The sequence below is a fragment of the Leucoraja erinacea genome, chromosome 11 (assembly GCF_028641065.1).
Source record: "Leucoraja erinacea ecotype New England chromosome 11, Leri_hhj_1, whole genome shotgun sequence".
NCBI lineage: Eukaryota > Metazoa > Chordata > Chondrichthyes > Rajiformes > Rajidae > Leucoraja > Leucoraja erinaceus.
The window spans coordinates 24,337,005-24,362,004 of record NC_073387.1 but is presented as its reverse complement, the minus strand read 5'-3'; the positions used below and the strand labels follow the sequence as shown (position 1 = coordinate 24,362,004).

General features: G+C 50.8%; 1 protein-coding gene across 1 annotated transcript in view; it reads left to right on the top strand.

The window, feature by feature from the left end:
• Nucleotides 1-3,537: 3,537 nt before the first annotated feature.
• Nucleotides 3,538-25,000, top strand: part of LOC129701586 (macrophage colony-stimulating factor 1 receptor-like) — a 27,677-nt gene continuing 6,214 nt past the window's right edge. The window contains exons 1-12 of the mRNA XM_055642859.1: nt 3,538-3,723; nt 11,434-11,558; nt 12,353-12,527; nt 14,824-15,004; nt 17,296-17,411; nt 18,483-18,589; nt 20,146-20,272; nt 20,717-20,821; nt 21,252-21,362; nt 22,417-22,552; nt 23,385-23,467; nt 24,151-24,236. Of these exons, the coding sequence (XP_055498834.1) occupies nt 3,678-3,723; nt 11,434-11,558; nt 12,353-12,527; nt 14,824-15,004; nt 17,296-17,411; nt 18,483-18,589; nt 20,146-20,272; nt 20,717-20,821; nt 21,252-21,362; nt 22,417-22,552; nt 23,385-23,467; nt 24,151-24,236 (1,398 nt within the window). The 5' untranslated portion in view covers nt 3,538-3,677. The remainder of the gene's footprint in view (nt 3,724-11,433; nt 11,559-12,352; nt 12,528-14,823; nt 15,005-17,295; nt 17,412-18,482; nt 18,590-20,145; nt 20,273-20,716; nt 20,822-21,251; nt 21,363-22,416; nt 22,553-23,384; nt 23,468-24,150; nt 24,237-25,000) is intronic.

The window sequence follows — 25,000 nt, the reverse complement described above, 5'->3', positions numbered from 1 at the left end:
TTGAAGTCTTTTAGGACCGAGATGAGAAAAACATTTTTCACACAGAGAGTGGTGAGTCTCTGGCACAGAAGGTAGTTGAGGCCAGTTCATTGGCTACATTTAAGAGGCAGTTAGATGTGGTCCTTGTGGCTAAGGGGATCAGGAGGTATGGAGAGAAGGCAGGTACGAGATACTGAGTTGGATGATCAGCCATGATCATATTGAATGGCGGTGCAGGTTCGAAGGGCCGAATGGCCTACTCCTGCACCTATTTTCTATGTTTCTATAGAGTTTTTAGGATATGGGCCAAATGCAGGCAGATGGATCTAGTGTAGATGGTTGGGCATGTTGGTTGGTGTGGGCAAGTTGGGCCGAAGGGCCTGTTTCCATGTTGTATAGCTCATAACAGTTCCCTTGGGTAGTTCATGACAAACACAAGCAACCTCAACAGACAGGACCTGCAGGGGCAGGACAGGGAGCAGGGAAGGTCTCCGAGACAAAACTCAATTCATTTTAATGCAATTTAATGACAGTAATGGCAGAGGAACTCAAGGCTTTGATATGTGCTGTTACTGGAACAGTATCTGGTTGCAGGAAGTCAAGATAGGCTGCTCGATGTTCCAGGGTTTAGTTTAGTTTATTGTCACATGTACCGAAGTACAGTGAAAAGCTTCTTGTTGCAGTGCTAGGGTCTCCATAGAGGTAGATGGAAGGTTGGGACTGCTCTCTAGTTGGGGAGAGGATGGTCCAATTGACTATCCACATCTAGAGAGCAGTCCTGAGCTACTATCTAGAGGAGGAATTATGAGAGGAGGCTAGAGTATCTCTAAATGTCTCTTAAATGTTGATATTGTAAATAAGCATTTCAGGCAGCTAGCTCTGCACCATTCCCAGTGTCACCACATCCTTCCTGTTGTGTGATGACCAGAACAGAACACCCCTAAAGTGCCCCCACCATGGTCCTGTACAGCTACAACCAAACGTAGACTCAGCAACAATTTCGTTGAGAACTTATGCTCAGTCCGCCTCAGCCTACATGATCTCCCGGTTGCTAACCATTTCAACTCCGCTTCCCATTCCCACACTGATCTTTCTGTCCTGGGCCTCCTCCACTGTCAGAGGGAGGCCACACACAAATTGGAAGAACAGCTCATATTTCTTACAAATAGCTAACAACCCAGCTGTACAATGTTGAATTCTCCAATTTCTACTTACACTCCGCTCCTCCCTTAACCCCTTCCTCCACCTAGTCGTTTAGCCACATTGCTTCTCTTGAGATCACACCACAGTTCGCCACATTGTTTCTCTTGAGATCACACCTTTCCCAGCCAACAATGGATCTACCAGGCACCGCCCTGACCGAGGCTATTTGTGGCCGGCCCCGTTTGGTCTTGGTCTTTTCTCACCTCCAGCTCTTCACCTCCTCCCAACCTTACATTCGGTCTGAAGAAGGGTCCCGACCTAAAACGTCACCTATATATGTCCTCCAGAGATGCTGCCTGACCCGCTGAGTTACTCCAGCACTGTGTCTACCTCTGCTACATACTGTCCTGGCTCTCGTACTCATTGCCCCTTCCCTGAAAGCAAGCAAGCTAAGGACCTTTCTCAGTATCCTACATCTTACACTGGTTCCTCAGCACCAGTGTTTTTCCCTCTGTCATCAGAGTTCTGAACAGTCCTTCCACAAGGTAGGGTACTGTCCAATTCACCTCTACCCTATTCATAGACTACGGCTCTGCCTTTAATACCGTTATACCATACAAGCTTATCACCACACTCACGGGACTTGGTGTCATCACTGCAACTGGATCCTCGACTTCCTGACCAACAGACCCCCAATCAATGAGGATGGTTGATCAACAACCAAATATGGAACACTCATATTGAAACAACAACCAAGAAAGCATACCAACGCCTCTACTTCCTCAAAAGGCTTCGGAGGTTCGGCATGTACAACATCTCTACAACTCTCACCAACTTTTACAGATGCACCATGGAAAGCATCTTATCAGGATGCATCCCAGCTTGGTTTGGGAACTACTCCATCCAAGACTGCAAGAAATTGTAGCGAATTGTGGGCGCAGCTCAGGCCATCACACAAACCAATTTTTCCGCCACCTCCAACGTGACCCCACCACTCGCCACACCTTCCCATCTCCCCCCATGTCTGCCTTCTGCAAAGACCGCTCCCTCCGCAACTCCCTTGTCAATTCTTCCCTTCCCTCCCGTACCACCCCCTCCTCGGGCACTTATCGTTGCAACTGCAAGAAATGCAACACCTGTCCCTTCACCTCCCCCCTCGACTCCATTCAAGGTCCCAAGCAGTCGTTCCAGGTGCGACAAAGGTTCACCTGTATCTCCTCCAACCTCATCTACTGCATCCACTGCTCTAGATGTCAGCTGATTTACATCGGGGAGACTAAGCGGCGGTTGGGCGATTGTTTCACCGAACACCTCCGCTCAGTCCGCAATAACCTACCTGAACTCCCGGTGGCTCAGCATTTCAACTCCCCCTGCCATTCCCAATCCGACCTCTCTGTCCTTGGTCTCCTCCATTGCCAGAGTGAGCAACACCGGAAATTGGAGGAACAGCACCTCATATTCCGCCTGGGCAGCTTGCATCCTGATGGCATGAATGTTGAATTATCCCAATTTTGCTAGCCCTTGCTGTCTCCTCCCCTTCCTTAACCCTCGAGCTGTCTCCTCCCATCCCCCCGCCCTCGGGCTCCTCCTCCTCCCCTTTTTCCTTCCTTCTCCCCTCCCACCCCCCATCAGTCTGAAGAAGGGTTTCGGCCCAAAACGTCGCCTATTTTCTTCGCTCCATAGATGCTGCTGCACCCGCTGAGTTTCTCCAGCAATTTTGTGTACCTTCTCTCTTCTATTGACCTCATTTATACCTCACGCTGCAACATAATGAAGTAGAAATCAAGGATCAGTCGCACCCTAATCACTCTCTCTTCTCCCATCCCTCATCAGGCAAAAAGTATAGAAGTGTGAAAATGTGCACCACCAGATTCGGGGACAGTTTCTTCCCAGCTGTAATCAGGCAACCGAATCATCCTACCACAACCAGAGAGCAGTGCTGAACTTTGATCTTCCTCTTTGATGAGCCTTGGGCTATCCTTGATCCGACTTTGCTAGCTTTACCTTGCACTAATATCATGTATTTATACACAGTCAATGGCTTGATTGTAATCATGTATTGTCTTTCTGCTAGCTGGATAGAATGGAACAAAAGCATTTCACAATTGTCGGTGCTGGCTCTGTTCTGATTTGTTCTGTACCTTTTTATACCTCTAGTTTCCCTCTCCCCTAACTCTCAACGTGAAGAAGGGTTCCAACCTGAAACATCACCCTATTCTTTTTCTTCAGAGATGCTGCCTGTACCACTGAGTAACTCCAGCACTTTGTGTCGACTCATGTGATTGAAGTTAAGTAGGTTCAACGTAATGTCCCTCTCTGGTCAGCAGGGACACAAGGGGCCGAATGGCCTCTTCCTGTGTTTCGATGAAGTGGCCCTGCTGTGGGGAGTTACTTTGGGCAGTTCTGGTGTCACTGAAGACGATGTGTCAGAGCAGAAGAGTAAAGGAGAAGTTGGGCTGCAGATTGTGCTGACACTCGGAGATTCACTTCAGCGCAGCGACCAGCGAGGACTGTCCTGAGCTGCTGCCGCCCGTCGCCCTGGACACACCAGGACAATGTACCTGTGGCTGATCCTCCTCTCACTGCCCCTCACCTGGGCAGGTAAGACCACCTCTCCTCCTTCCCGTCCCACCTCTCCCTGACGCATCCCCCCCCCCCCCCCCCCCCCCCCCCTCCCCCCCCCCCCCCCCCCTCCCCCCTCCCTCTCCCTTCCTCCCCTCTGCCCCTCCACAAAGTGCAGCAAGGCTGGGTAGCCCGTCGGGGATTATCGTGGTGGGGGTTTGGGGGGTTCCTCAGTTAGGGAGTGCTCAGAGGGGCTGGTCCTCAAAGTGACGGGGATCAGCAGATGGAGCAGGGAGGATGATAGTTTTCACTCTGAGTTGCCGTAATCTTGGAGCTGATACCTGAACTAACATTTGGGGCAAATTGTACTGGTTCATGGGGCGTTGTGGAAGTCAAGGGTGTTTAACTGCCACAGGCATCGTAACGGAACAAGTGGGCACAGCTGTAGGCTGCGGGGAGGTTGTTGGAGAGTCTTGTTATTGAGCCCAGGAGCTGGGTGCAGTAGGTTGTATATCCCACCGCTTCACACACACGGTGTGCATTATGGTGTTGAGGGATGATGTTTGGGCAGCACCGTGGTAGAGCTGCTCCCTCACAGCGCCAGAGACCCGGCTTCGATCCTGACCACCTGTACTGTTCTGTTTTATGTTCTCCCTGTGCCAGAACACATTTCCTCCCGGTGCCCTGGCTTACTCTCACACTTCCAAGACGTGTGGATTTGTAGGTTAATTGGCTTCTGTAAAGATTGTAAATTGTCCCCAGTGACGCGAAATGTCACCTGTCCATGTTCTCCAGAGATTAGCCTGACCCGCTGAGTTACTCCAGCACTTTGCGTCGTTCTGTGTGTTAACCAGCATCTGCAGCCCCTTGTTTCTACATAATACCATCAAAGACTCAGTGAGATTTCATCTTCTGTTTGTGTTGCGACTGTGGAATAGAGCTTCTTGAAACGGCGCGTCACAAAGTGACCACTGCCAGGAACGAGCAGCACAGTTTGTGCAATCGTGTAACTTTACAAGAAGCAAAGAGATTACTTCAGCTCTTGCGAACCTCTGCTCAGAATGTTAAATGTTGTCACAGTGCCTGCCTAAACGACCTTATCTGTCAGCTCGTTCCATATACCAATGGTACAACATTTTGAGATTTAAAAAATCAAGTCTGCAATTTATCCCCAGATAAAGCATAAAAATAAGTTGACACCTAATTCACTTTCATATCTTCAGTATTAAAAACGTTATGGCCATTTTCATACTCGGAAATTATGTTCCCTATTGCTTTTCCATTGACTTAACTCAAAAGCTGTGATCAAGGACAGTCAAAAGCCCATAACTTTCTTAAAAATTAAGAGAACTGAATGAAATTTTCAGTTGTTATGGATTGAAGCATTCTGAAACAAATATGAAACAATCTTACTTGGATTACCTGAAATTAAAGCATATAATTAGTTACCTAATTGTAGCTAATTACAAAATTCAATTACTAGATCTAAACATCTACCCATTTCTTAAGAAAAGGTTAACATTTTTAACTAGCCTAAGTGTAAAAATAACATTCACACAAGAATTCACAATATAACATGATTTTTAAATCTCATTGTCATGAATTTATGGGCCAAATTGAAGGAATTTAGTGTTTAATTCCCGTAAATGAATGGCCATTTTAATCATCTTGCGAATGGGATTTTGTGGAACGTGATCGATTGGAACGTTGCAGTCTGAGCCCAGCACTGGCAGAGCCTGTTCCTGTTCTGCCGAGTCCAGCAACATCACTGGAGGAACAGACAGTGTAAGTCATCTTGTTGCAGAGATGTCATTTGCGAATGAAAAGGCCATCACCTCACAGCTTGCTCAACCTACAGCCTAAATCTTTTTACTTGGAACATAGAACAGTGCAGCACATGAACAGCCCTCTGGGCCACAATGTCTGTGCCCAACATGATGACAAACAATAGACAATAGGTGCAGGAGTAGGGCATTCGGCCCTTCGAGCCAGCACCGCCATTCAATATGATCATGGCTAATCATCCACAATCAGTACCGCGTTCCTGCCTTCTCGCCATATCCCCTGACTCCGCTATCTTTAAGAGCTCTATGTAACTCTTTCTTGAAAGCATCCAGAGAATTGACCTCCACTGCCTTCTGAGGCAGAGAACTAATCTCATCTACCTGCACATGATCCATATCCCTCCATTCCCTGCATATTCATGCGCCCATCTAAAAGCCTCTTAAACACCACTATTGTAATCTGCCTCCATGGCCTTTTTCCACATCGGTTCCAAAAAGCACAAACAGAATTAGAAACATAGAAACATGAAAGATAGGTGCAGGAGTAGGCCAGTCGGCCCTTCGAGCCAGCACAGACATTCAATATGATTCTGGCTGATCATCCAAAATTAGTATCCCGTTCCTGCTTTCTCCCCATTTATTCCCCTTTATTCCGTATTAACACAAACAGAATTACGAACGGAATTACAAATTGCCACAGAATTAATTTAGAAATAGGAAGCCAAAACAAGGAACGGACATGATAGAGAAGGTCCCATCGCTCCACTCCCAGGCGACTGATATCTGCTCAAAGTCCAGTTTCCAAATAGAATATCAATTATATCTCACAGAGAGCGATGGACACTGCCTGATCCATCACGGGTGCTGACCTCCCCACCATCTAAGGGATCTATAGGAAGCGCTGCCTCATAAAGGCAGCCAGCATCATCAAAGACCCACACACCATAGCCATAATCTCACATTGCTGCTACCATCAGGAAGAAGGTACAGGAACCTGAAAACCATGACATTCAAGTTCAAGAGCAGCTTCCTCCCGGCAACGTCATACTCTTGAATACTGCTACAGTGTCTTTGGTTGCACTAAGTACTTTGGTTTTTGCAACAGTATACATACCTAGTTTAGTTTATTATTGTCACGTGTACCGAGGTGCAGTGAAAAGCTTTTTGCTGCGTGCTATCCAGACAGCAGAAATACCATACAGGATTACAATCAAGCTGTCCACAGTATAGAGATACAGTTTAAAGGGAATAATCTTCAATGCAAGATAAAGTCCAGTAAAGGCTGATTAAAGATAGTCTGAGGGTCTCCAACGAGGTAGATGGAAGATCAGGACCACTCTCTAGTTGGTGACAGGACAGTTCAGTTGCCTGATAGCAGCAGGGGAGAAACTGTCCCTGTGAATCTGGAGCTGTGTGTTTTCACACTTTCCCAAAACACCAAGAACTTCCTGGGGGTGAACCTACAGAAAGCAAGTGGCCCAGACGGAGTTCCTGGCCGTGTCCTTAGTAGCTGCATGGACCAGCTAGTGGGAGTATTCACAAACATCTTTAATCTCTCCATACTCTGTTCTGAGGTACACACCTGCTTCAAGAAGACCACTCCTGTCTAGTAGCCTTGACATGCACTATCATGAAATGCTTTGAGAGGCTAGGTATGGAATGCATTAAATCCAGTCTACCCAGCGGCTTTGACCCACCGCAGTTCACCTACTGCCATCGGCATAGCCCAACACTCATCCCTAGAACACCTGGATAAGACAGACACCTGCTTCAGACTCCTATTGATAGACTACAGCTCTGCCTTTAACACCGTTACACCATCCAAATTCACGGGACTTGGAATCAGCACTCATCTCTGCAACTGGATCCTCGACTTCCTGACCAACAGACCCTAGTCAGTGAGCATAGGGGACAAATCATCGTCTACAATAACCCTCAACACGGGTGCTCCACAAGGATGTGTCCTCAGCCCCTTCTTTACTCCTTGTACACCCACGACTGTACAGCTGTATAAATCTAATTCAATTTTCAAATTCGTAGACGACACCACCATTGTGGGCCTCATATCAAATAGTGATGAGACGGAGTGCAGGAAAGAGATTGAGAAACTCATGACCTGGTGTTGAGACAACAACCTATCTTTCAATGTCAGCAAGACAAAGGAGATAGTGATCGACTTCAGGAAGCGAAGTGGTGCACATACCCTGGTTTGCATTGACAGCGCCGAAGTAGCAGTGGTTGAAACTTCAAATTCCTAGGAGTAAATATCCCCAACAAGTTCTTCATCCATATTGAAGCAATGACCAAGAAATCACACCAACGACTCTACCTCCTTGGAAGGCTTAGGAAGTTTGGCATGTCCCTGACAACTCTCGCCAACATCTACAGTTGTGCCTTAGAAAGCATTTTAGTGGGATACATCACAGCTTGGTTTGGAAACAGCTCCAACAGCTCCAAGACCACAAGAAAATGTGGTGGAGTCGCTGTGGTGGATGTTCATGTTAAACATGTATTTGGGTGTCTTGTTGCTCTTCATTGGTATAACTGTATGGCAATCTGAATGTCACTGTACCTTCATTGCTGCATGTGACAATAAACTAACCTTAAACCTGAAAAACCTTCCATTGACTCTATTTATACTTCACACTGCCTCGGCAAGGCCACCAGCATAATCGAGGATGAGTCGCACACTGGCCACGCCATCTTCTCCTCTCCCATCAGGCAAATAGGTACAGAAGTATGAAAACGCACCTCCAGATTCAGGGACAGTTTCTTCCTAGCCAATATCAGGCAACTGAACCATCTTACCAACAACTAGAGAGCAGTCCTAAACTACTAACTACCTCATTGGAGACCCTCGGACTATTTTTGATCGGACATTACTGGCTCAATCTTGCACTAAACGTTATTCATGTTATTCCCCTTATCGTGTATCTGTACACTGTGTGGCTCGGTCGTGATCATGTATTGTCCTTCCACTGACTGGTTAGCATGCGACAAAAGCTTTCTACTGTACCTCGGTACGTGACAATAAACTAAACTCAAACACAACTAAGGGGCACAGAGATAGAAGGAACTGCAGATGCTGGAACCTTGAGCACGCACAAAGTGCTGGAGTAACTCAGCGGATCAGGCAGCATCTGTGGAGGGAATGGATAGGTGACATTTCGGGTCAGGACTCTTCCTCAGGTTGAAGTGTTTGGATCAATCTGAAGAAGGGTCCCGACCTGAAATGTCACCTGTCCATTCCCACCACAGAAGCTGTCTGACCCACTGTTCCTCCAGTACTTTATGTTTTGCTCAGGGCTCTAAAACCTGCAGTTCCTCCTGCCTCTTTTATTCCAGGACAAGCCACGTACAAAATTTCCTTATGCAGCAAAAAAAATTGCAGCAGATGTGCACGTTACCTCAAAGCGAGAGAGGGGGGTCACATCTTTAAATACCTCAGGGCCGGTCGGGGAAGAACGATGAAGATGTGGCAAGAGTTCTAGCTGGAGATGTGGTCACGGATGGTTACGTAATCTGTCTGCTGAAGCAGAAGTGGGATTCAGAAATGGGAATTGAAATCACTACTCTCTCAGTTTGTCTTCTGTCTCCTTGCTGGATTCATCGCAACGCCCGATTTGGTTTCAGACAACTTTAGTTCACTAGAACATTGTGTCATCTTTGTGCCTGGTTCAAACCCCACTGCCCACTGATACAGAGGCACGGACTTAGAAAGAGGAAGCCTTAGAGGGGTAGATGTTTGGGTTACTGTATTGTCACTTGTCCCTTTGTTTTACAAGCTATTGGGGCCAATCATGCCATACATGAGTACATTTGGTATTACTTAAAAATAAATAAATAAGAAGAGTGCAGAATATATCTACAGAGAAATAATCTGTTTACAGAGGGGAAGAAGGTGTTTCTGAGTCTGGTGGTGCAAGTTTTCAAGCTTCTGTATCTTCTGCCGGACAGGAGCAGGGAGAAGAAAGAATGAGCAGGTTGGGACAGGGACAAGTCTTTCATTATATCGGCGTCTTTCCTGAGGCAAGTGAAGTGTAGATGGAGTCGATGGTGGGAAGTTTGGTCTGTGTGATGGATGGGGCTACATCCACAACTTTCTGCAATTTCTTGTGCTCTTGGGCAGAGCTGTTCCAAAACTAAACTGTGATGCATCCCAACACAATGGGGTGGCACGATGGTGCTGCGGTAGAGTTGCTGCCTCGCAGCGCCAGAGACCGGGTTTGATCCTGACTATGGGTGCTGTCTACGGAATTTGTTAATTCTCCTTGTGACCAAGTAGGTTCCCCCGGGTGCTCCGGTTTCCTCCCACACTCCAAAGACGTGCAGGTTTGTAGGTTAATTGGCTTTGGTAAAATTATAAATAGTCCCTAGTGTGTTGGATAGTGCTAGTTCCTCTGAGGAAGTGCCTTCTTAGCCCTAGCGTCAGTGTGTGTGGACCAGGAGAGATTGGTGGTGATATTTACCAGCAGGATGGTGAAGCTCTCCACCATCTCCACCAGCACCATCAATGCCAACACACCCTCCGGATTCTACCCACCGACAATTCTTTACGCTTTTTTGCGGTGTTGGAGCTGTTTCCAAACCAAGCTGTGATGCATCCCAATAAAATGTTTTCTCAGGCTAATCTGCAGAAGTTAGTGGGAGTTGTCGGGGACAAGATCCATTGCGGGTTCATCATAAGATCATGTGATAGGAGCAGAATTAGGCCGTTCGGCCCATCAAGTCTATTCTGCCTTTCAATCAATCTATTGCTCCTTCCTAACCCCATTCTCCTGCCTTCTCCCCAGAACGAAACATTTCATCTGTGTAATCAGCCACTGTTCCTTGAGGATGTGATGAGCAGATGGGATGAGGGGGAACCGATGGGTGGGGTGTGTGGGATCTGCAGGGGCTTTAGCTGCAGTCCTATACTGGAGGTGGTCACAGTGGTTAGAGTGTGTGGAACCAGGGCCCGGCTCTGATGTGGCCAGGCGAGTGGTTTACAGACAGAAAGCAAAGAGTGGGAACACACGGATTTGATAGAAACTGCCGTCTCTACTAGTCAATATCACGGGGGTCATACAGCACAGCAATAGGCCATTCGGCCCAGTTTGTCTATGCCTTCCAAGATGCCCCATCTACGCCTATCCCACCTGCCTGCGTTAGATCAATATCCTGCTCGACATTTCTTATCCATGCATCTGTCCAAGTGTCTTCTAAATATCGACACAAGGAACTGCAGATACTGGTTTACAAAAAAAGACACAAAGTGCTGGAGTAACTCAGTGGGTCAGACAACATCTCAGGACAACATGGATAGGTGACGTTTCAGGGTTTCACCCTCTGAGTGAAAACGTTGCTACTCCGGTTCCTATTAAATCTTTCTCCTCTCATCTTAAACCTATGTCCTCTGGTTCTAGATTCCCCTACTCTGCGTGTTCACCCTATCTATTCCCCCCCCCCACTGATTTTGTACACCTTTATAAGATCACCCCTCAGCCTCCTGCGCTCCAAGGAATCGAGTTCTAGCCTGCTCAACCTCTCCCTATAGCTCAGACCCTCGAGTCCTGGCAACATCCTTGTAAGTCTTCTCTGCACACTTTCTAGCTTAATGAGATATTTTCTACAGCAGGCTGACCAAAACTGAACACAGTACACCCAGGTTTGAGGGCAGCACAGTGGTGCAGCGGTAGAGTTGCTACCTTACAGCGCCAGAGACCCAGGTTCGATCCTGACTACAGGTGCTGTCTGTACGGAGGTTGTACGTTCTCCCTGTGAATGCGTGGGTTTTCTCTGGGCGCTCTGGTTTCCTCCCACACTCCAAGGACGTGCTGGTTTGTAGGTTAATCGAAGGGCCTGTTTCTGCGCTGTATCTTTAAAGTGCCTAATTGCGTGAAACATTCCCAGAGTTTGGGAGTTTGTGCTCAGGGATCCAGGAACTCCGCTGGCTTTCTCTCAGCAGCTTCTCGTCCACCTGCAGATTTCAGGATGAAGCTGGAACCCAAGGAGCAGACTCGACTGAGGGGAGAACCGTTCACAGCCAACTGTATCGTCGACAGCACCAGCCTGATGACCAAAGCGAAGTGGCTTTCACCACATGGAGAGGTGAGTCAGTCATTTACTTTTGCTTCACAAAAGACACTTAGTAATTGGAGTAACTCAGCGGGTCAGGCAGCATCGCTGGAGAACATGGATAGGTGACTTTTCAGGTTGGTACCGTTCATTAAGCTGATAGGGGTGGGGGAGAAAGCTGGAAGAGAGGTGAGGCTGGACATATCCTGGCGAATGATGGGTGGATATAGGTGAGGTGGGCTCCCTCCATTGATTCCATCTCCCCTGTCTCTGCAACCTTTCCCAGGCCAGTAGCTCAGCAAGGCCCACACACTACTTCCAATAAGGGCCTCCTGATCACCGGCAGATAAATTGTTCACAGCCAGTGGCCGTGAATGCTCAAACTGCTCACTGAGCTATGGAACTCTCTCCCCACCTCTCCCCACCTCTCCCTCTCCTTCACCCACACCCTCTGTGGCCCGACTTTGGCCAATGTTTCATTTCTTTAGGAGGTGGGAAAAAACCCGGAGCACCCGGAGAAAATCCACAAGGGTCAGAGGGAGAGCTTGCAACTCCGTACCGACAGCACCCGTAGTCAGGATCGAACCCGGATCTGTAAGGTTACCGCTGCGCCACCGTGCCACCCAAATGGCTTCAGGTGGCTCAGTTCTACGCCTTTGATGATAATGGGTAAACTTTTTGTAAGCTGATGAGGGAGAGTGTCTGTGCGAGGGGTTTCAGTGGGTGGAGAGAGTGTCTGTGGATTGGCTAGGATTGTGGGACTGATGGGCAGAATGGCATGGATTGCACGTTGGACTCAGTGACGCAGCGGCTCGTTCCCTCCGCAGCTTGTCCGAACAAAATCGTCCATGAATACCCGCGGGACGTATTTAATACTGAACGAGAGGCTGCACATCCCGGCCGTGAGCAGCGAGCATGCTGGGAACTTCACCTGCATCATGTCCGGCAGGGAAAACGGGAGCAACTTCTTGCTGCAGGACATTTCCACACTGCGAGTCGTGGGTAAGGGGTGCCATGGGGCAGTGGGTGGGGGGGGGGGGGGGGGGGGGGGGGTGGTGGGCTGGGCAGTGGGTGGCATTGGGGTGGGGTGAGGCCACGGAGCAGTGGGAGAGGGCTGGGCAGTGGGAGTGACGAAAAAGGGCAGTGGGGGGTGGTCTGTAGTAGGACCGGTGGGTAGTGGGTGAGGGGATGGGGTGGGCACTAGCAGTGGACACTGGGCAATGGGTGAGGGCGTGGGGTGGGCACTAGCAGTGGACACTGGGCAGTGGGTGAGGGGATGGGGTGGGCACTAGCAGTGGACACTGGGCAATGGGTGAGGGCATGGGGTGGGCACTAGCAGTGGACACTGGGCGATGGGTGAGGGCATGGGGTGGGCACTGGGCAATGGGGGGGGTCTAGAGTGGGGCTGCTGGCTAGGGTCAGGGCTGGGAGAGGGATGGATGTGTGGGGGGGGGGGGGGTGGGCTAGGCTGGGGTCGCTGGGGGGCCAGAGTGACCACTGCTGACGTACAGCCCCTTCCCCAGTAAACATGTCGAGCAGCTGCTCGCTACCTGGCCACCATGGTGAAGGCCGGAGTGACCATGTGTCGGCACAGCGGTAGAGTCACTGTCTCACAGCGGCAGCGGCCCAGGTTTGGTCCTGACCTCAGGTGTTGTCTTTCTGTGTGGTGTTTGCAATGTCCCCACTGTGACCGTATGGGCTTCCTCCAGGAGTTACGGTTTCCTCCCACACTCTAAAGACGTGCGGGTTTATAGGTTATTTGACCCACTGTAAATCGCCCCTCGTTTGTAGGGAGTGGGATGACCTAGAACTAGAGAAAGTGGGATGACCTAGAACTAGTGAAGGGGCTGAGCTGAAGGGCCTGGATCTCTAAACTAAGGATTCACAAACTGTTACAAGCACCAACTTCTCCAATGCCTATTTTTACCAACACTATCCTTCCTTAGTTCCTTGTTTTCAGAGGCCTGCAGCCCACGACTATTTCTGGAGTTGTTTTTGTTTCTTCTCGTGTGAAGACGGACCCATATTATTATTATTTGTTCCCTCGTCCAGTCAATGCGATTGAAACATATCTTCTCCCTTTGCCCCACCTTCTTGCACCAGCCCTATCCACCTTAATTTCCATAACACTCACGGTGCCGGCACAGTGGCGCAGCGGTAGAGCTGCTGCCTCACAGCGCCAGGGAGCCGAGTTCAATCCTGACCACGGGTGCTGACTGAACGGAGTTTTCACGTTCTCTCCGTGGCTGCGTGGGTTTTCTCCGGGTGCTCCAGTCTCCTCCCACACTCCAAAGACATGTAGGTTTGTTGGTTAATTGGCTTCTGAAAATTATCTCTAGTGTATAGGATAATGTGAGTATGGGGTGATCGATGGTCATCGTGGACTCGGTGGGCCGAAGGGCCTGTTTCCACGCTGTACCTCTAAACTAAAGCAAACTAAGGAGTTGATCCTTTCTGATTTCACGCTTCAGCTTTCCCTGCTCCTCGGAGCAGAGAAGATTCATCACCCTCTGAGTGAAGATATTTATCCTCATCGCAATCCTTATCGGCCACCCCTTGCTCTCAACATGACACCTCTTTGCTGGGCACTTTGGTGCGGAGAAACGTTCCATATCTAGCCTGACAAAGTATTTATTAATTTGATCAGTGCCATGGAGATTCATTCTTATCCTTCTAAACTCCAGGCAATACAGCACCAGGCCATTCAATCGCTCATCCTAGAGTAACTTGCCATGCTCATAGCCACTTCCTCTAGGCCTTAGACTTATTCCCCTAATTATTTTGCATATCTCTATAAGATCACGTCTCAGCCTCCTACGCTCCAAGGAATTAAGTCCTACCCTGCTCAACCTGCCCCTATAGCTCGGGCCCTCAAGCCCTGGAACATCCTTGTAAACCACCTCTGCACCCGTTCCAGCACTAAGAACATTTCCTACAACAAGATGACCAAAACTAAACACAAAACTCCAAATGTGGCCTCACCAATGTCTTGTACAACTTTAGCATGACCTCCCAGGTTCTATACTCAATACCCTGACTAATGAAGGCCAATGTGCTGAAAGCCTTTGTGACCACCCTATGATGCCACTTTCAGGGAACTATGTTAACTCCACTCCTAGTGAAGTTGGGCCTCGACCCGAAATGTCCCTGTTCCTTTTCTCCAGAGATGCTGCCTGAGCCACTGCTACTCCAGCATTTTGTGTTTATCTTAGGCTTGGAGTCTGACCTTTAAATAGCCGGGGCATGTGGGGATGTTTTACGTTCCTTGTTCATGTCATGCCTTCTTGCGTGTCAACAGAGGAGCCCTATGTGCAGATCTCTCCGGAGCAGAAGATGGATCAGCGGGTGGAGTTTGGTGCGACCGTGCAGCTGAGGGTGAAGGTGGAGGCGTTCCCCAGGCTGACGGACCACCGCTGGGTCTGCCACAGGACGGGCAACAGCACCAATCACCGGGAAACCGTCAACGAGGAGAACAACAGGTACCCTGGCACCTGTGGGCCAACACAGCTAAGCCCAGAACCACAGTGACCCTGCACTAGTCGGGAACAGAGCCAAACGCATATCCACAGGGACCCTGCACTAGTGGGTCAATAGAGCTAAACCCGGAACAACATGTATGTATGTGTATATATATATATACGTACACATACATACAAACATACACTCTTAAGGGATTTATTTTGCTATTAATTTGACACTATTGTCCGTTTAAAAAAAAAAAAAAAATATATATATATATATATATATATATACTAAAAAAAAATACTACATGAGGAGGGCTGGTCCCCCGATGCAATATTCCACCTCTACACCAATTCCAATATTGGTGGCCAGTGGGGGGGGGGGGGGGGGGTTTCTGGAGAGCTGGTATGGGTGTTGTTGGCTGCATGGACTACTGGTCTTCAGAGGGCTAGTATGGACATTGTGGGCCAAATGGATTCTTGGGGTGGCAGCTCAGTCCCTCAAGCCTGATGTGCTGGGTACTTGGCAGCTCACTCACGGCTGGTGGGCTGGCAGTTGATTCACGGCCATTCCTTGAAATTCCATTTCAAGCAGAGTGCAAGGCCACCAAATTAAAATCCATTTTCCTACCACTTCAAGCAGGGTGCAAGGCCACCAAATTCAAGTGCAGTTTCATACCATTCAAGGAGGGTGCAAGGTCACCAAATTCAAATGCAGTTTCATACCATTTCATGCAGGGTGCAACGATACCACATTCAAATGCAGTTTCATACCATTTCAAGCAAGGTGAAACTACCATAAAACCACACAAAACACCACACTCACAGTTCAGTAGACATTCAGTGTGTTCAGTTGATTCACAGCTCAGACAGAGTTGTGACCTCTCCCTCCCCCATCATACAGAGACTGAGCCACACCCACACTTCCGGGTTTTATAATCCCTCCCCCTTCCACCGGAAAAGGTGTGGCCTTCATGGCGTGATTGACAGGAGAGAGATTCTCAACATTTTTTAAACACTAATAACACTTTTATTTTCCATTGATGGGAATAATCCTCTGCACCTAATAGTGGAGGGGGACTGAGTAAGATGGGTTAAAATCACAGCCATAAGTGGTGGCGTTTTACCTAAAATCAATATAGTGCAAACTGGAAGTTGTCAAGTTTAGCCAAACAACCATGTGCAGTGCATTTTTACTTCAACCCAAACAACCATTCGCAGTGCATTTTTACTTCAACCCATCAACCCCCCAAACAACCATTTGCAGTACATTTTTACTTCAACCCAAAGAGCCATTAGCAGTGCATTTTTACTTCAACCTAAAGAGCCATTAGCAGTGCATTTTTACTTCAACCCAAAGAGCCATTAACAGTGCATTTTTATTCAACCCAAAGAGCCATTAGCAGTGCATTTTTATTCAACCCAAAGAACCATTAACAGTGCATTTTTACTTCAACCCAACCATATTTTCATTTTCAAACCACATTAAGGGCACTCACAGTTGAGTTGACATGTGTTCAGTGTTATTCAGAGCTCAGAGAGAGGTGAAACTCTGGCTTCCTCCATCTTGCAGAGACTGAGTGAGGCACACCATTTCCTGGTTTTATAGTCCCTCCCCCTCCCTCCAGCAGGGGCAGCAGAGAGAATGGCGAGGTGGCCAAAAATGACAGCCGTGGGTGGCAGCGTTCTCTCGGAAATCACGCCACAGCGAGCCAAAAGCGGTCAAGATCAGACTTTTAGTAATATAGAAGATATACTGTGTATGTGTGTATATATATATATATCCAGAGGGGTGGGGGAGCCGGAGAGGAAGGGAGAGCTTAATTGATGATTGGGAAGAGAAAGGGGAGGGATGCAGGGAGGATGCTGATGATATATTTTTATCATGTACCTGTGTAGCGAGGTGCAGTGAAGTTTACCACACAATCCAGTAAAATCATACCATAATCACAATCATAGATCACTACAAAAGAGCAATGATTGTAGTGTAATTCACCGAGACAGAACACAAAGTGTCGCCACGTTTCTGTCTGTGCAAACTCCGTACAGACAGCAGCCGTTGTCAGTATTCAACCCGAGTCTCTGGTGCTGAGAGGCACTAACCGCTGCACCACGGTGTGGCCTAATTCTGCTCCTACACCTTATGAACTTATGATCTTCTCGTCTGTCCGCAGCCATCTTGAAAATGGCCATTTGTCATGTGGACCAAGCGTGGGCAGGTAAATGGGTCATGCATAGCATGGACCTGTTGGGGTGAAGGGCCTGTTTCCAAGCTGCAGGAGGTGACTTTGCCACTTGTTCCGTTGCAGATTGGAGAGTTCGTTGCTGCTGGTGCGTGTGGGGGAAGCGGAGAGCGGCTCCTACACATTCCTCGCTTCCAATGGCCGCGCAAACGCCTCACTCACCTTCCACCTTCACGTCAATGGTGAGTCGTTCATTCCTCGGCCTCAGAAAACCCTCGCCCCTCACCCACTGCCCATCGCCCCCCGCCCTTCGCCCACCACTCCCCACCCATCGCCCCTTGCCCCAACACCACAGTGGATGAAACATAGGCCCTTTGGCCCACAATGTCCGTGCTGGTCATGATGTCAAGACCAATTCTTATCTGCCTGTACATAATCCATGTCCCTCCATATCCATGTGCCTATCCAAAAGGCTCTTAAATGCCACTATCATATCTACCTCCACCACCACCCCTGGCAGTGTGTTCCACCACCCCTGACAGTGTGTTCCACCACCCCTGACAGTGTGTTCCACCACCCCTGGCAGTGTGTTCCACCACCCCTGGCAGTGTGTTCCACCACCCTCTGTGTACACATAACCATTGCCTAGGCATCTCCTTTAAACTTTGCCCCACTCGCCATAAAGGTATGTCCTGATTGGACATTTCCATTCCTGGATAAAGGTTTTGACTGTCTACCCTATCTATGCCTCCAATAATGTTATGTTTTTCTACCAGGTCTCCCCTCAACCTCCGTCGTTACAGAGAAAACAATCCAAGTCTGTCCAACCTCTCCCTGCAGCTAATGCCCCTCATCCAGGCAGTGTTCTGGTAAACCTCCTCGACATGCGTGTCAAGGAGAGACAGATTGCTGTTGGAGTCCATGACAGGCCTCTCTCCCAGTCTGTCCCCCCCATCCCTACATACTGAGGCCACTCAGCCCATCGACTCCATACCTCTCCACACAGGGCTGCTCAGGACACTCGAGATCCTTTCCAGGGTCTCGACCCGAAACGTCATCCATTCCTTCTCTCCAGAGATGCTGCCTGTTCCACTGAGTTACTCCAGCATTTTGTGTCTGCTGTTCCTTCCTACACATTTTGTCTGTTCAGTACACCCTGCTGCCCATCCACCTCCCTGTCTCTGGCTGCCTTGATTTAGGTTTATTAGTGTCACGTGCACTTAGGTAGAGTGACGAGCTCCTTTCTCCCTCTCCCTGGCTGGGAAACAGCCCACGCACTGCGTGCCAGCTGACCTCTCGCTGTGTCTCCACAGGCTTGCCCAGGATCAGCCGGTTCTTCAGGTGGGTGTTGGGGAGCACGGGGACCATTGTCCTGCTTCTCATCTTCTTCGTTGTCCTACTCTTCTACAAGTACAAGCAGGTGAGTGTCTTGGCTGCACCCCAGCATCTCAACCCCAGATACTCCTACAGTGCTGGATCCCAGCATCACTTCCCCCTGACACTTCCACAGCGCTGGGCCCCACCATCTCTCCTCCCGTCACTCCCCCACCAGCCACAGAGGGCCATCTACCCTCAACTTGGGTTGCACAGTTGCACAGTGGTCGAGCTGCTGCCTCTCAGCGCCAGAGACTCGGCTGACTGCCTGTGCTGTCTATACGGAGTTTGTACGTTCTCCCTGAGACCGCGTGGGCTATCTCCGGGTGCTCCAGTTTTTTCCTGCACTCCAAAGATGTATTGGTTTGCAGGTTCATTGCCTTTGGTAAAAATTGTAAATAGTCCCTAGTGTGTAGGATAGAACTAGTGTACAGGGTGATTGCTGGTCAGTGTGGACACGGTGGGCCGAAGGGCTAGTTTCCATGCTGTATCTCTTAAGCCTAAAGTAAAGTCTACTCTCATATGATACCACCACCCCACTCCTTTAAATCTACTTTCTTCTTGTAAATCTGCAACTATATTCTACACTCTGTGTAGTTTAATTAGTGATACAGCACAGAAACAGGCCCTTCGGCCCACTGAATCCATGCCGACCATCAATCACCCGTTCACACTACTATATTATCCCACTTTCTCATCCGCTCCGCACACACTCGGGAAAATTTACAGGGAGCCAATTAACCTGTAAACCCACACACCTTTGAAATGTGGGAGGAAACTGGAGCACCCGAAGGAAATCCACGTGGTCACAGGGAGAACTTGCAAACTCCACACAGACAGCACCCGAAGCCAGGACTTAACCCGGGTCTCTGGCGCTGTGAGGCAGCAGCTCTACCAAGTGCGCCACCGTATCACCCCTACTGTGTCTTCCCTTTCACACTACGAGCTGACGGAGGAAATCAGTTTAGTTTACTATTGTTGCATGTACCGAGGTGTGGTGGAATCAAGCCACCCACAGTGTGCAGATACAGGATACAGGGGACAGAATTTAGTGCACGATATAACATTGAAGTCTGATAAACTCTAATTAAAGATCATCTGAAGGTCTCCAATGAGGGAGATGGTGATAGGCAGTTCAGTTGCCTGATAACAGCTGGGAAGAAAGTCCCTGAATCTGGAGGTGTTATTTTCACACTTTCGTACCTCTTGCTTGATGGGAGATGGGAGAAGAGAGAGTGACTGGGGTGAGACTGGTCCTTTATTATGCTGGTGGCCTTGCTGAGGCAGCGTGAAGTGTATATGGAGTCAATGGAAGGGAGGTTCGTTTGCGTGATGGGCTGGGCTGCGTCTATAACTCTGCGATTTCTTGTGGTCTTGGATGGAGCTGTTCCCAAACCCAAAGGTATTTGGGGCAGGTACTATAACAGCATTAAAATACATTTGGACAGGTACATGGACAGGAAATGTTTAGAGGGATATGGCCCAACTTGGGTGGGTGGAACAGTGTAGGGCCAATTCAGATGAGTTGGGCCAAAGGGCCTGATTCCAAACTGGCTCTACGACTCTAACTTTCATCTCGGCATCACCCCTGTGTTCCTGCAGAAACCAAAGTACGAGGTTCGCTGGAAGATCATCGAGGCGGTGAACGGGAATGATTACACCTTCATCGACCCCACTCAGCTGCCCTACAATGAGAAGTGGGAGTTCCCCAGGGAGAGGCTGCGCCTGGGTATGGACCCCCTCCCTCCCCTCCCTCCTGCCCACCCCCCCCCCCCCCCCCCCTCCCGCCCACCCCTGACCCCCATCCCCGGCCCTCCACCCTCCTCCCATCTCCTGACCCCGGCACCTTACAGCCAGACCCCACCCCTCCCCCCTCCCCCCATCCCTCCCGCCCCACCCCCTGACCCCTGACCCCCGCCCCTCCCCATCCCTATAGCCCACCCACCCCGACTCCTCACCCCCCAGAACCACGCCCCTCCCCCTACTCCTCCTTCATGCCCACCCCTGACTCCCGCTCCCCACCCCCTGAGCCCAGCTCCTCACCCCCACACGCCTCGGCCACACTAAACCCTCCCTTGCCCCTCCCCCCTTGACACCCACCCCTCCCCCCTGACCTCCACCCCTCCCCCTAAACCCTTGCCCCTCCCCCCTGACCCATGGCCCTGTGTTGCAGGGAAGGTGCTGGGTGCCGGGGCCTTTGGCAAGGTTGTGGAGGCGATGGCGTACGGAATGGCCGACGGGCAAGAGGTCACCACCGTGGCCGTCAAGATGCTGAAACGTGAGCTCACACACATCCCCCGGGGCATCGCACACACACACGCGCACACGCACAAACACACGCACTCGTGCACACACACACGGACACACACACACACACACACGCACACACGCACTCGTGCACACACACACACGCACTCGTGCACACACGCACATACATATGCACGCACAAACACGCGCACGCAGGCATGCACACATGTACGCACACTCACACACACATGTACGCACACTCACACACACATGTACGCACACTCACACACACATGTATGCACACTCACATACATACACTGACATACACAATAAATAAGACACAGGGAAACACACACAGGGAGACTCATGTACAGTGTAACACATACACGCAATGACATGCACACCCCCACGTAAGGGCCAGTGTGGGTGCGGTGTGACCCTGTGCCCCTCTCTGCCCACAGCCAGTGCCCACTCCATCGAGAGAGAAGCCCTGATGTCGGAGCTGAAGATTCTCAGCCACCTGGGGCAGCACGCCAATGTGGTCAACCTGCTGGGGGCCTGCACGCACGGAGGTCAGGGGGCAAGGGTCAGGGAGCAGGGCAGGAAGAGCAATGGGCAAGGGCTGGCTGGGGGCAAGAACCAAGCGGGGTGGGAGTGGGGGGGCAGAGGGCAGTTGAGGCAAGGGTCAAGAGGGCATTGGGCAGGGAGGGGGAAGGAGCAATGCAGTGGGGGTCTGGGTCAAGGTGAACAGGGATCGGCTGCGGGAAGATGATCACTCAGGCACCAGCAGCCCGGCAGTGGGGGTGAGATGGTCAGGGCCGGGGTGGGGTGGGAGTGGGGGTGAGGAGGATGGGTTCTCGCACAAGGGGGGAGGGTGGAGGTGAGCAGAGGGCTGGGGCAGCCAGGTTTGGGGAGGTGGGGTTCCCGCGCAGCGGAAGGAAAAGCACCCAGGTCTCTACACCCAGGGAGACTCACGGTGCTGGAGTAACTCAGTGGGTCAGGCAGCATCCCTGGAGAACATGGATGTGTGACATTTCGGGTGGATCCCCGAAACATCATCGATCCATGTTCTCCAGAGATGCTGCCTGACCCACTGACTTACTCCAGCACTTTGTGTCTACTTTTGTAAACCAGCATTCCCAGGTTCTTATGAAATAAAAATGAACTGCAGATAGATGCAAAGTGCTGGAGTAACTCAGCGGGTCCGGCAGCATCTCTGGAGAACATGGATCGATGACGTTTCAAGGATAGGTGATATTTCGGGTCGGGAGTTTGGAGTCGAGAGACTGCGAACTCCCGACTTGCGAACATTTTTGTTCCTGGGCGTTCGATTTGCGGATCCAGGCCGTGATGCAACCAGTCAGCATGCTCTCTACTGTACACCTGTAGAAGTTGAATAGAATACATTTTGGCGTATCGAATCCCCTCGATCGTCTCAGGAAGTAGAGGCGTTGATGGGCTTTCTTTGTGATTGCACCAGTGTGCTGGGTCCAGGATATGCACGCCCAGGAACTTGGCTCTCTCCACCTGCGGCCCTTGAGTGTTTCTGGGTGTGAAAGCCGGGGTAACTGGGCTGATTGTCAGTCTGCTGCATTCACGGACACCTCTCTCTGCCTCTGCCCACAGGCCCCGTCCTCGTCATCACCGAGTACTGTTGCTTTGGTGATCTGCTGAACTTCCTGAAGCAGAAGGCCCAGAGCCTGAGTGACTGTGACCACGCGACCATCTACATGAACAAGGCCTTGCTGAAGGAAATCCTGAGGTAGTGAGCTGGCTCTGTGGGCCCCTCCGACCCGCTGCAGTAGCTCGCTCTATCTGAGGGAGACACGGCCCCCTTCCTACCTCGGTCCCGTCTCATTCCCCCCAACACCTGGTCCTTCAGATACCCTAGATAGTCACACAGTGCCGGAGTAACTCAGCGGCTCAGGCAGACTCTCTGGAGAACATGGATAGCTGACGCCTCGGGTCAGGTCTCTTCTTCAGACTGAAAGCCAGGGGTGATGAGTGGGGAAGAGCTGGAGGTGAGAAAAAACCAGGACCTCGGGTGCTGTCTGTGTGGAGTTTGCACATTGTCCGGGTGGGTTTCCTCCGGGTGCTCCTGTTTTCTCCCAAATCCCTAACATGTACGGGTATGTAGGTCAATTGGCCCTCTGTAAATTGCCCCAAGTGTGTAGGGAGTGGATGAGAAAGTGGGATAGCATTGAACTAGTGTGAAAGGGTGATCGATGGTAGGCGCGGACTCGGAGGGTTGAAGGGCCTGTTTCCGTGCAGTGTTTCTGAGCTAAACAGGCTAAATGGATAGCAGGCACATGGTCCATTCCTGCCTCTTGCAGTGTGTGTGTGCGATTGATGGGTGCAGTGACTAATGGCAGTGCGTTGGTGGGAGTAAGAGGTCCTGGCCCAGCTCGACATGTGTACACGGACCCCCCTTGCCTACCATCCCCCTGTCGTACCCCATGCCCCCCCATGCCATGACCCCCCGTGTCCACCCCCCGTCCCCCTCCAGTATCCCATGCCCCCCACCCCCATGCCCAGATTGCCCCTGTCCTGTAGCAGCCGAGCGATGACAGCCTTGTCCTCCATCTCTCTTGCAGCTCGGACGGATACCTGGCCATGAAGCCCAGTGCGGACAGCAAGGCTCCCACCTCTGCCCAGAGCCCCCTCACAGAGACCCAGGGTAAGTGGGTTCATCGCCATCATCGCTGGGCAGCGGCCCAACTCAGTGCCACCCTTGGGTGCCCTGGGAAGTGGGTAACCCATCCAACTCAGTGCCACCCTTGGGTGCCCTGAGTGGTGGACCAAGGTGTAGTTGGGTGACCAGTGTGGGTTTTCTCAGGGTGCTCCGGGTTTCTCCCTCATCCTCATCAATGGCCAGTGTGGACTTGCGCTGTGTCTCTCTACAACGACTTAGACCTCCCCAGGGATTCCGTCGTGGGGGGGCAGAGGTTACACAGAGGAGGGGGGAGAGACCTATTCATGTGATGGGATTGGCCTGATGGGCTGAACAATCTCATGTGTCAGTGTGGGGTAGCAGGGAGGGAGGGGTGGAGTGGCCAGCGTGCAGTAGCAGGGACAGATGGGAGGAGTGGCCGACGTGGGGTAGTAGAGAGCAACAGCCAGTGCCGACGTGAGGTAGCAGGGCCAGATGGGCAGAGTGGCCTGCGTGGGTAGCAGGGCCAGATGGGCAGAGTGGCCTGCGTGGGGTAGCAGTGACAGGCGGGCAGAGAGGCCAGCGTGGGGTTGCAGGGACAGATGGGCAGAGTGGCCGATGTGGAGTAGCAGGGACAGATGCGCGGAGTAGCCAGCGTGGGGTTGCAGGGACAGATGGGCAGAGCGGTCACTAACACGGTTCGTGTGCAGGGGACGAGGAGCCGGTGAGTGTGGATGACCTGCGTGGATTTGCTCACCAGGTGGCCCAGGGAATGGACTTCCTCTCCTCCAAAAACGTGAGTCACACCCAGGGAACACTTGCACATTCACACCCACACTCACACCCACACCGCAGTGAGCACTTACACACTCGCACAAACACCGCAGTGAGCACATACACACTCACACTGCAGTGAGCACTTACACACTCACACCCACACTCACACCGCAGCGAGCACTTACACACTCACACAAACACCGCAGTGAGCACTTACACACTCACACAAACACCGCAGTGAGCACTTACACACTCACACCACAGTGAGCACTTACACACTCACACCACAGTGAGCACTTACACACACTCACATCCACGCTGCAGTGAGCACTTACACACTCACACCCACACTCATCACCGCAGGAGACATCCGCACCCAGGGAACACTTGCACACTCGCGCACACCACAGGGGCACTCGTGTACTCACACCCACACCCCAGGGAGCACTCGCACACTCACACTGCAGGAGGCACTCACACACTCGCACCCATGGAACACTTGCATACTCACGATCACACCCACAAAGTAGGGGACACTCGCACACTCATACCCACAGGAACATGTGCACACTCACGTCGGCGCACACACATACGCACTTGCACACTTGCATCCCAGAGAACAGTTACACACACTAACACCCAAGGAATGCACGCACACTCACAGCACATGAGCACTTGCACACTCAAACACAGACTCTCACACTTACACACACTCACACACACACATTCACACTCATACACACAAACACTTTTGTGCCCTCACATTCACATTCATGCTCACGG